The sequence below is a fragment of the Cyrtonyx montezumae genome, unplaced genomic scaffold, assembly GCF_038088225.1.
Source record: "Cyrtonyx montezumae isolate F1298 unplaced genomic scaffold, pur_monq_1.0 scaffold_3, whole genome shotgun sequence".
In the NCBI taxonomy this organism is placed as follows: Eukaryota; Metazoa; Chordata; class Aves; order Galliformes; family Odontophoridae; genus Cyrtonyx; species Cyrtonyx montezumae.
This window is the reverse complement of record NW_027072034.1, coordinates 52,568,691-52,581,503: the sequence shown is the minus strand read 5'-3', so window position 1 is coordinate 52,581,503 and position 12,813 is coordinate 52,568,691. Positions and strand designations below refer to the sequence as shown.

Below are 12,813 nucleotides of genomic sequence, written 5' to 3'. Positions count from 1 at the left end.
ACAACAGCTTCGGCACTTTGAAGTCATACCCACAAAGATGGAAGAGCAGGACAGACAAGTCCTGTACTCCCCAGAAACTATGTAGATATGGCAAAACAGTTTGAGTTCAGAAAAGACCAAGTATCAACAAGCACTGCAAGTTTGAGGTTACATTTACCAGCTTTATTTTGAGGAAGAAAAAGGAACAAGAGTTATAGGAACTCTGGTGTCCAAGTCAGAGAAACATTGTGTTTCTTCATACCTGAAAATTAAGCATAAGAGAACTTAAAAAAAATCATAATTTCATAGGACAGTCCACAGAGAAAGATGACTCTGCAAGATATTTTATACATTTCATATGGACAAAGCTCAGTGTACCAACGTGCAGTCATCACCTCAGCTGACTTAATACTTCTCAAAATATAATTTCATATCATATGCTTTTCCTTACCACTACTGCATGAGTATATAGAGTAAATAAACTTTCAGAAGGCAAACATGACTGCCATATGAACTCTGCTTTGGGTGAGCAACTGACCTGGTGGTGAACATTACTAGAGCAAAAAATGGTTAACTTTTTCTCATTGGTGAAAAGGTGTTTTTTTGTTTGTTTGTTTGTTTTTAATAGCATTACTAGCTTGAATGTAACTAAAAGTGAAGATTGAGAATAGGATCTCAAAATTCTTCTTGATATCCTTCAGATGGAGAGATCTGCCATCTTAGGTCTTCTATATTCAACAGCGCTGGAAAAAAATAGGAAGACATTTTGGTCTAACACCTAGTGTGAAACTGCAAAGCTCAGCATTTCATGAAATTAAAAGAATAAATCAGCTCAACAGTCATGGCTTGGTTATGTCCTTGTTCGTTTAGGGATTGCACTGCTCTAGGAAGCAGCCCAGCTCCTTACTGTAACACTGGATATCCTTCAGGGTGCAAGGGTGAATCCTTTCTGGTCCCGGCAATCTGAGGTCAGTGTCTGAGGGAGGAGGGAATACTTTCAATCTGATACTTCTGTTAAAAAATAGCTATGGAGCAGCATGCTCAGGTTTCGGTAAAACAGGGACTGAATTTGTTTTAAACTGATGAACATACATCTCTCTAAGTACTGCAAGCATATAGTGCCAGCTCACAGAAATGAAGGCAACTTTTCTGTAGCCTTTTGCACAATTTCACAAGCTGAAAATTCTCTCTCCCACAGATGTATCTATTTTAAGGACAACTATGTTTCACAGAAGAAAGCAAGAAGCTGCTGTTTACAAAACACAAACTCCTGGAGGTGGGAGGTTTTATTTTTGTTGCTAGTTTCAGTTGGAAAAAAAAAAAAAGCCTAACTGCAGCACTCTGTGTAATCACCAGGCTCCATCACGCCACTCCTCTGGACAGCAAGCACCTGGGCTGTGGCACAGACTGCCTCATCCCACTGCCAAGCACACACGTGGGGACCTGAAGCACAGACCTGCTGCTTCCACACTGGAAAGACATGCAACAAAAGCATTGCTTTGAAGTACGGAGAACAATAAGAAAGGAATTAAAGCAAGAATATTTTTCCATAAGAAAGTGTTTACGTAGAAGCCTAACAACAAAGAAGCCTGCCCAAACACAGTGCTGCACAAAGACTTTTTACACTGTCTGGTAGTGATAAGACATGGGGGAATGGCTTTAAAATAAAATGGGGGAGATTTAGATTAGATGTTGGGCAGAAATTCTTTCCTCAGAGGGCAGTGATGTGCTGGCACAGCTGCCCAGAGAAGCTGTGGTGCCCCATCCCTGGAGGCACTCAAGGCCAGGTTGGATGGGACCCTGGGCAGCCTGAGCTGCTGGGGGGCAGCCCTGCCCATGGCACGGGTTGGAGGACAATGACCTTCAAGGTCCCCTGCAACCTAAGCCACTCTGCGATTCACGATTCTGTGATCCCACACACACACCCAGCAAACACCCACCTCTTGCTGCCTCCTGGAGAGGCCGTGTGCTGCCTTGATCTCACCAGCCAGAACAAAAATAAACTAGCAATGCCATCCCTGAAGAACATATATCTTTTTCTTCTTAAAAGGTATGACCTTCTGCCAGTACTTCCTGATCCAACTGCTCTGTATTGCTCCTTGCTTTATGAGAACAGGCAGCAAGGAATAAACTTGGGCTTGGCCTTTCTGTTACAGGAAACAATACTGAACCACTCTGCTAGCCAGCTCCCAGTGCCCCAAGATCTCAATTCCCGTGAGAGTCTTTAAACTGCACTTGTCTGTAAATAAAAACTGAAGTTTGAAGGTGAAGCATAGATAGTGTAAGTTTTTTCTGGGACATAGGAGATGGATTTAAGCTTCTAGGTCATTTTGCTGACAAAATTTAACTCAGCAACTTTCCCCTAAGTATACATGAAAAGGAAATTTAGTCCCAGATAACATGCAAGCTGATCTCAACACTAGCTAGCAATTGCAAAGTGTGACTGCTTCAACTGACTTAAAAACGCAGCTATAGAAAAATGCTCTGATGAAATCCAAACATTATCACAGAATGTCCTGAGTTGGAAGAGACCCATAAAGGATCAGAATCCAACTCCTGAGTATCAGTGAACTGAGAGGAGGTTAAAAATAAATAAATCTAAACATAGAATAATATCATAAATGGTAAGGGTAAATGCAACCACACCACAATAAATGTGTGTCACAGAGCAGGAGGCACCACATCCAGCTTGGGGCAGCTGCAGCAGCAGAAATGACCACTGCACTGAGATGCAGAAATCAGACCCATCTACAACATATGGAGACTAACTTACTGGTATTTTGGTTTCTTGTTTGTTTTCAAAGGGAAACAGAAATGACACGTACTTAATTATGTTATCATTCCAAGCCTAATTAGAGCAATTTAGATATTAAGTACTATTGAAGTGAAGAGCATGCAAGAAGATTGAGTTCCTATCTTTTCTGTTCTATCTACTTGTCTAGAAAGTGTCCACAGGATTCAGTTTCTCTATGTCTACTGTCTTTCAGCGCTGGTTCAGGCCCCAGCTCCCTGCCATGACTTGAAGCCAGCACACTCCACACATCACTAGAAGGGCGAGCCTTGGTTTCTCTGCGTTAGGCTGACTCAACACATCCCGTGACAGCTGGTGATGCTATAAACTGGCCTAAGTTTAACAGCTAGGTCCAAAGAAGAACATCAACATTATCTGGCATATTCCAGAACTTCTCATTTCTTTAAAAGCTTTGCAGTTTTCAGGTCTTTTTGTCCTTAAACCGGGTCCATCCCTGAGAGACTATCTCTACAGATGTTTTCAATTTTGATTCAGCTCCTGTTTACCTTTTTCTTTGTTGTTTTTTTTTTTATACAATCACAGAAAGATGATTGCTTTGTCGCATACTACTGCCAAAAATGCTGAAGGAGATTTTCTGAACACTTCAAAGTCAATGCCAGACAAAGGAACCCACCAGAAACCATCCAAATTATATTCAAACGCCAGGTGGTTATCAGGGGGTCTCCCTGCACTTCCAAGTTTTAGGGAAATGTAAGCACCCCTCTTACTGTGATGTTCACAGGGTCTCAACCCTGCCTCCCCCCTCCTGCACCATACACGCATGCCTTATACCCTCTCCCAAGATGCACAGACTTCTGCAGTCCAGCATTTCATTATTCATGCCACCAGTTTTCTTTAGCAAACCAACCAAACAAAAATATTTCACGCTAATCCACCCATATCCACATACAGCCCAAACCCAAATCTTGCTTTGTTCAAAGCTCCCAGAAAGTAACTCCCAGAAGGAAACAACAAGACACAACTGCAGCCTTCTGCCCAGACCGGGCTCCTTGTGGCACACTTGCTCCTTCTAAGGTTTTTAACACTCTCCCGAGAACAATAAGTATGGAAGAAAATAAAAGAATATCTAGAAAACATCTTGCAAAATGCATCATGGAAATTATGGCAAAACTAATATTAGCAGCATATTAACAGCATCACCTGTGTTCCTTTATCCTGAAAGTCCTGTGGCCTGTTCTCTCAGCTCAACTCTATGAAATAACAGTAATCCAGCAAGACATGAGCGTGCCATGCTTCACAGTGTGCTTCAGAGGCCCTTCAGTACACAAGAAATTTAAATGCTTCCCTCTCATAACCCAGAACTGCTATAAAGGCACAGCGTAGAACATGCAAACCATCTGCCCACTCAAGTGCAAGAGAGCTGAAATGGGAAAGAGGCCTCCTCCATAGATAGGAATGATCTATTCTCTAGGAGACAATTAAATAATAATTAATAGTGATGAGCCTAAAGAAACAGCACTATGCAAATAAAAATGACTTTACTATAACTGTTACCTACTCTCAGTCATCACTTTTGAAGTCGTTCTTCTAAACATTTGATGCCTGCACTGGAGAGAGGCCAACAGGATTTTCACCTGCAGGCTTGGTGGATGCAGAACACATTCAACATCATGCTAAAGCTAGCATCACTGTAACAAATTGCATTGGACTTAAAAGCATGCAAAAGATTGAAGGAGATACTTCTACAAAAGAGTAAGCTTGTAGGACATGCATGCAGTAACAACCTTTCTAGATAGTCATCTATTAATTCATTTGCACATAAATTTGTATGATAGTTGCAACACCAGAAGAAACGATAAGAATCCAGGCATGAAGGCAGCTAATGGTACCATGTAATCTAATTTACCTTCCTGGCAGCACGAGGTATTGACAAATATTCACATAATGAGAGATCAAATCAGATGCTTGGATCCATTTTAAATTCCCTAGGTTTATCTACAGTAATTGTCTCCATTTCCTTGATAAGAGAGGCTAACAGGAGCCAGCATCCAGGAAAAAGGATTCTATTGCTTTCTTGAATGAGAAGTACTAACAAGACCTCCTGAGCACTCTTCTGAGAATTTTTATTGACATTATTTAGACCATGCAGCAGTTTGCTTAAAGCAGAAGTGAACACAGACAGTAGTGATCACTACACTGACAGTGATAATTGCTACACATATGTATTACTCCACACCACTGTGTCTTCTATCAAGGTCTTCTATCATGGCTTGTTTACAAAGCCAGCCTATACCTTCCCAAATATAACTGAAGCACTTCAAGCTGAGCACTATCCCTCTCTATCAGTCCAAAGTGATCTACTGCACAAAAAATTACCACCCCCAAGATAGATGTTTTTGATACAAACTCTGAGATAAAAGCATATTAAGTACCTCATCAAGGCATCATCTGAGTTTCAGAGACAGCAAGGTAAGAAGCAGCATTTGGTCAACAGTAAAACCAATTACACCCCAAAATAAGGCTTTTCTACAAAGTTAATTGTAACAAAGCACAAACAGAATAGAATATTGGGAATATGGGGTGATCAGCCCTTAAATGGGGTCTGGGAGAGGTGGAGCCAGACTGCACCCCTTCCGGTCACACAGTGCATTGCCTTCACCTGTGCTCCTGCGGCTGACTCAGTGCTCACCTCAGCTGATCCAGCAGTGGTTCATGCTGTGATTTAACAGCTCACATACAGTACCTCAAGACGAAATTCAGAATGCTGACTCTGGAGCTATCTTCTTTTTTTTAAATCCAGTTATTTATTTAGCAAACAGAAAGCACCTTAGACTGTGCTCACAACACCATTATCTTTAATCTTTCATGTATGTCATTATGAGAACTGAAGGGGAAACAACTGACTTATGGAGGGAAGGTTTGAGGTTTGTGTCCAAACAATAGGGCACTTCAAATCCATCATGTTGGGGCTAATGTGCACTTTTGAAAGTCAGATCCTTCTGGATTTCAAATGATGTCTCAGTTAGCTCCCAAAACCAGATGTGAATGCTACCTCTTCCATGCTGAGGTCATTGCAGCAACATCAAGAGAGGCCCCAGAAGCTGACATGAGGCAGGCAAGATGGCCCCCAGCTGCTGACCTCCTTTTCTGGAAGCCTGTGAGAAGATGGAAAATCAGGGCTGCTCTTCCAAAAAGAAGCCCACACACACCAGCCCTCATGGTACTGAGCATGTTTTATGTCACATGTTCTGACAGAGCATCCCTTTGGCAACCAGAGGAACTGCCTGCAAGGAAGGCTGAGTATATTAAAATGGGTGATTCCAATGGGTAATTTTAAAATTACCCCTCCTGTCACACCCTGCAGCAATCCGGTTGCCTACCAACCTCCAACAGGGAAATACAAGGATGCACAGGGTCATTTCCCAATCAGTGAAGACTTGGAAAACAACTGATATTATAAACAAGTATCTCAAGTCTCAATTTTATGACATTTCAAAGGACATACCAAGTTCTAAGAACCTAATTCAGTATATCAAACATCAGTCTTCGTCAGTGATCTGCCTTGCAGACTACCTGAAACACTACTAGTATGTTGTTATGGCATTAATTAACCTCAACAATCCCCCAAACTAGCAGAACTGTATGACCAAAATCTTCATTCTAGTGCCAAGTGTCTCATAGGACCTAAAATCAGAACTAACTACTTGCTCTGGGATCTGTTTGGGACAATGGTAACATTTGCACAGAAGATGAAAGCCACTTTCTGCAGCCCTCTGACTGTAGGGCCAGTGGACTTGCCCTTAAACTCCCTCCCAAAACACTCCAAGGCAGGTTGTTAACTTGATAGCAGAATACATTTCAAAGCCCTTACAATGACAAAAACTAAGAACACATACATCTTAAGATATCAAAAGATCTGGATAAATAAAAGGCTTAAACATTTCACTCCCGTATAGAAAATTCAATTTGAATTCTAATCCAAAATTTACCTTCCCCTTAAAAATAAGGCAGGTGATATCTCAGACTGCTAAGCAAGCAATTTATGATACCCAAAAGGGAACAAAAAGAAAGTAAGTAAGAAAGAAAAAGCTAACAACCTAGCAGCATTTTTACTGCCTTTTTTAATCTACTGGTTCCAAACCAGATGCATTCAGTGCAGCACTCTGATGAGGAAAAAAAAAAAAAAAAAAGCAGCTGTTGAATTTTTATTACTATGTCCCTGAAGGACCAAAAGCGGTAACCTCAGGCATTAATGTGCACCATGAATAACATTACATACAAGCACATAAAAAGCTTGTTATCTCTGTTTATGGAATTTCTCTACCATGTTGATACATTTATGGTTAGAAGTAGGCAAACACGGTGCAGGAAAGAAGAGAAAGCTATCAAAATAACAAATCCTGTTAAATAAAACCTATTCAGAAAGGAATGAGCTACGCAGTACAAAATGTGAATAAGCCACATCTCTTCATTACCACACTGACACCCCTATGTGTAGTCAGTGGAGTCTTGTTTAATAGTTACATTAAAAGCCTTCAGCCACACACATTTCACCCAATGACTGAAAACATAATTCAGACATAACCTTGATAAACTATCATTCATGATAGGGACAGTCTGCATACACAGGTTTTCTTCTTTTATAATCAGTGTAAACAGAGAGAGCTTCTTGTCCATGCTCCAAAGCAACTCACTGGATGCACAGAAACCCCTTCTCACCTTGTCATTTATAGCAGTAAGTGCAGCTTGCTCTAATTTATCCTAAAGGGGTTGATTCAAACCCCAGAAAAAGGCCAGAATACATAAATGAGTTTTTGTTTTTCTACCCTGAAAGGAGGAACAAATGACAGAGATTTAGAGCCTGCTGTCAGCCAACCTGCCCTTTCACCAAGCCCTTTGCCGACTTCTCCCACTGAGATCTGCCTGGGTTTCCCTAGGTTGGTGCCTTGGGAAAGCAGATGCAACATAGAGCATCATGGAAAAATAATATCACTACTTTGGATTCTGTCTCCAGCTGTTCATATTCCTCCTTCAGGCTCAAGGAAGGGGACACACAAACACCAACAGCTGCTGAGATTTAGGTGCCCAGAGGAGCCGTGCCATGGAGAACACTGGGTCACACAGAAATAGCCTGTTAGGAGGAAAAGGGTTTGCACCCAAGCATCCCACCACCGCGAGGGCCTGGGCCAGAGCTCAGCTGTGCTATTTGCCCTGTGAGGTCCCAGCTGCCAAACTGGCTTGCCATCAGCACAGCTTACAGCACAAAGCCCTCAGCCAGCTGCTTGGTTCCACGCACATTTCTCTCTTTTTTAATGAGATAAGCACTAGCTCAACAGGCATGATGATGGAAGCCCTCTGTTTGGTCAGGGTGTTACAGATAATAACTGTGGTCACTTTTGCAAAGACTTCATGAGAAAAGACACCCCAAATTCACCGAAGTTCCTGAGAAACCTCTCGTGGATCTGGTGAGAACAGAGCACAGTGAGGGGCAAATCCTTCCACTGTAGTAAGTGCATGAACTTCACAACCTACCCCATCAAGACTGGAACCAGGGGACTCACTTGTCAACAACAAACCAGCAGAGGACATCGGCTCCCTATCCATCTCACACAAAGCCGCTGTGGGTGCCACCAGCATTGTTAAAAAAGAGGAGGGTGGGCATATTAAATGTGTGTGGGTCACAGCCAAGGTCCTGCTGGGAGCAGAATGGCTTTCGGTTCTGTTTTTGGGTTTTCATTGGCAAAAGCCTACAAGTCCAACAGGAAGAGTCACGCTTTGAGGATAAAGATACAAAGTATTACTGCAATGAATAAGCAAAGTCTTTGTTTAGAAGACATTTTTAAGCAGAATAATGAAAATCAGTTACTCTATTTCACAGCCACTTCTTCCAGCATAAAGCCATTACAACGATCAAACGCAATCAGCTTTCCTCAGTAGCCAGTGACAAATTCGCTTCAGCTATCGCATCAATGATGCACAGATTACGGTCTTTAATAGTACACAGTGGGGCCATTATCCCATGTTGTCACCGCGCACCATTAAAAGGTCTTTAATCTCCAGATTGCTGCCACAATATGCTGCTGATGTCAGTGATCTGCTGAGTAACAGGCCAGGACAACGCGGCTATCTCCCGCCTCTGGGGCCGCCCGCAAATCCAGGCTCCCCGGCACTCAATCGCTGCCACTCAATTAATGCATCTGGGTCAGAAAAACGGTTTGCGGGAGCCGCGTTACGAAACGCTCCCTTTACACCGGCGGACAGCAGAGCCCAGAACCCCCCCCCCCCCTCCCAAAGCTGGCTGCGAGCGGGCGAGCATCTCCCAGCGGTGCCCGCAGCACCGGGCCGGGGGGAGGTGGAGGGGGGAGGAGGGGGGTACGCGGCTCCCCTGGGAGCGGTGGGGCTGCGGCAGGCGCGGCTCCATCCCTCATCCGCCCGCTCCGGCAACTTTCCCCCGCGGTGGAGAAGCAAAAAATACATACACACACGTATATATGTATATGCATATACATATAGGTGCCTAGGTGTATACGTGTGATGTGTACGTATCTGTGCGTACATACAGAGAATACGTGCGTGTATAACTGTGTGTACACACGTATACATCTGTATACACGGACGTACGCCCACCCGCGTCCCCCCCCCCCGCCACGCACGGCGGTGTCAGCCCCGCGGAGCCCCGCGCACAGCCCGCCCCGGGCTCCCGGCACCGGCCCCGCCGTCGGGCAGCTGGGGGTCGCGGGGGTGACCCGCGGCGGGCGGCTGACTCACCCAGAAGACGAAGGAGTAGATGATGAGGAGGGTTTTCAGACACGTTATCACGGGTTTGGTCTCCATTCTCCTCGATGCCATAATACTGAGCTCCCGGCTGCAGGCTGGGCGCGGGAGGGAGGCGGGCGGGAGGCGGGGAGGCGGAGAGGGAGGCGGGGGGAGCGGGAGGTGAGCTCAGCGCTCGGCTCGCCCTGCCGCGCGGCGCACCGCGCCGCCTGCTGCCGCCCCCGGACCGCCGGCGGCAAACTGCGGCCGCCAGGGGGCGCCGGGGCTCGGGGCGGCCGCTGAGGCGTCGCGTCCCTAGGGCCGCCGTGCCCGAAGGGAGTCCGTCCCGAATAGCGTTCCGAGGATGTGGCGAAGGGGCGGGTGGGGGATGTCTGCCTCTAGGTGACTAGTGATACAACGTGAGGTAATGGTTTGCCACAGGAGGGGTTCAGGTTGGTTATTAGGAAGCATTTATTCCCATAAAGAGCAGTGAGGCAGTGGCACAGGCTGCCCAGGGAGGTGGTGCAGTCACCGTCCCTGGAGGTGTTCAAGAACCGTGTGGATGTGGCACTGAGGGACGTGGTCTGTGGGCATGGTGGGGGTGGGTTGACTGCTGGACTGGATGATCTTGGTGATCTTTTCCAACTTTAATGATTCTGTGATTCTATGAGTTGCATGTATGAATTTCATCTTGGAAGTGCAGATCATGATGCTGGGATGCTGCTGGACCCTGATTCCTAACCTTGTCTTTGCCATAGCATCAAATCTGAGCTCTATCCAAGAACTCATCTTGATGCTGAACCCCAACCATAGCTGACCAGAAGCCACCTCCTTCTGCATGCCTCTGAGATCCAGAGCTCATCTCCATCCCAGCGAGCACAGCCCTCAGAAAAGAGCCTGCCTCTAGTTATTGTCACAGCAGTGATCAGCTCACTGCAGTACCCAGCAAGAGTGGGCAGCCAAGAAATAATCACGTTAGCTGAGGAGAAGAGTGGAACTCCCTGCCAGGGTGATGCTCCAAACTATACCTTTTACCGCATTAAAATCGAAACAAGGTCAACCTGCACAGTGTGTCCTCAGGCTACAAAATCAGTGTAGTTCCTGCAGCTGACGTACCAAGGTAATAAACCAGGCTTTGCCATTCAAGGGACAATGCTTAGAAGCAGAGAGGAAAAAAAAAAAAAGATCCCTGAACAAGCGCTTTTGCAATACGCAGGAGCTTTGTGAGGAAGAATGCCACAACACATTCCACTGGGTTTGACTTATGACTTTAAGGGTTGGTTGTTTTAATGGATAGCCCACTGTTTCCAGAAACAATGAAGGCGTTTAAAGGATACTCGGAGGGGGAGTGTACTGCAGGAGCTACTGTTTTGTGAGGCGTTCACCACTTTTGTGGAAAATTCATATGACAGATGCATAAATCTTTATTGACTTGGCCATTAAAATGTAAATAAGTGCAGTAACTGCAAAAAAATTATATTGACACTAACAACAGTTATAAATATTCACTGTACAAAAACTACTGTAAGATTTTTGACAGAAAATAGCTAAACAGGAGCAAAAGAAACTTATCTTCCTGCCCCTCATACATGGGCTTTGGAAAAGATAAATGCTGCTTTTGCAGTCCGGGGGACAGTCACTGTTCATTTCAGCAGCTGTAGTTGTATCTCCCCTTCCCTTGAGGTGTTTTAAATAAAGCACAAATAAATCATAGTAACAAGCAGATTTTAAATATCCAGCCAATGGAAGGCACTTGTGGCCATCTTAGTAGACATGGATTTTGAATTAAACTCACCATTTTCATAGAATCACAGAATGGTTTGGGCTGGAGAGACCTCAAAGCCCACCCAACTACTGCCATGGGCAGGGCTGCCCCCCAGCAGCTCAGGCTGCCCAGGGCCCCATCCAACCTGGCCTTGAGTGCCTCCAGGGATGGGGCACCACAGCTCCTCTGGGCAGCTGTGTCAATGCATCATGGCCCTCTGGGGAAAGGATTTCCCTCACATCTAGCTTGGGGGAAGGGCAAGAAGAAACATCAACCCTTGAGTTTTCTCAGAAAGATATGTCATGGATTCTGCTGCCTGCAGAGCTTCACTTTCCCATATTCTTAAAACCTACAGAGAGTTCAAACCCTTGCACCAGGAAAGCGGAAAGAAAGGATAGGTGCAAGAAGTCCACCTCAGGGAATGTGGTTCCTTCCTTTGTGAATTGTTCTTGGAGTGATGCTGTTCTGAGCAGTGAGAAGCAGAGGTTCTGTCCCTCCACCCCAAACTACAGTCTCCTGCTCAGACTATTTGAGAAAACACTGAATTGCTTTCTGATATATATATAGTGAAACAGCATAAACTTCATTGGATGTAGATGCAAATTTTGGATTAAAAATGAGAAGGTCTAAACAGAACTGAGCATAAATCTGTCTAGTTACAGTAAATACCATTAAAATGTGACAGAAGCACCAAACCATCAAACATTTTAGGATGAAATAGAATTACTGAGCAAGTGCTTAACCTCAAAACAAGCTTACCTTTTAAAATTATTTTATCTATTTTTGCAGATTTGGGAGTGCTAAGCATTTCTCAAACAAAGCCAAGCAATGCTTTCTAAAGCAAAGTACGTTTTCACTACTGAAATCTGTGTTTGCAAAGTTAGGAATGTAATTGCTCCTTACATCTCCCCGCAGAGAGAGCATGCTTGTATTTATTTTAAAAAGGACATTTTTGCCTAGCTGTGTCAGTTGAAAAATGTTTCTTCAGAACACCAGGGGTTTGCAGGGGGATTCATCTGATGAGTCGGTGCCTGTGAGCTCCTTTTTCTTCATAATGCACAGGGAATATCCTCTTTCTTCATAAGTCTTTCTGCAGTGCATCTGTCCAGAAAGAGCCCCTTCATCCCATAATGGGGAAGCATCATGCTGTAGACAGCGAAGATGAATGCTTTCATCCTCACGCGAGGCTAACACTGTTTATTTGATGGTTAAGTAGGAGGTTTCTGGGGGAAGTGATGCAAAGATGCAAGCAGCCATTGTATCAAGTGTAGTAAGGCGTAGCACCTCGAAGGTGTCAGGGAAACCTCTGCTTTGTTCTCCTCATGCCCACTCCAGCCTTCCCCAGGTTCCCTGTTGTGCTGTTTAAAGTGAGGACTATAACCTCTGCCTGCAATCTCTGCCATTTGTTAGTGGGCACTCAAGCTCAATCCAAACTCGAATAAGCCTCCCCTGATGGCAGCAGTTTGTTCTGTTATTTCTTTTTCTCTCGTTCCCACTTGTGTTTGTCCTCAGCCAACCATACCCACATCATAGGTTAAAGAGCAGCTTTTGGGAAGAATGCAGG

At 44.6% G+C, this 12,813-nt stretch overlaps 1 protein-coding gene across 1 annotated transcript in view; it reads right to left on the bottom strand.

Annotated features, from left to right (window-relative positions):
- The window catches only part of TSPAN7 (tetraspanin 7), an 84,416-nt gene extending 74,799 nt beyond the window's left edge, over nucleotides 1-9,617 (bottom strand). The window contains exon 1 of the mRNA XM_065741562.1: nucleotides 9,500-9,617. Within this exon, the coding sequence (XP_065597634.1) occupies nucleotides 9,500-9,580 (81 nt within the window). The 5' untranslated portion in view covers nucleotides 9,581-9,617. The remainder of the gene's footprint in view (nucleotides 1-9,499) is intronic.
- Nucleotides 9,618-12,813: the final 3,196 nt, after the last annotated feature.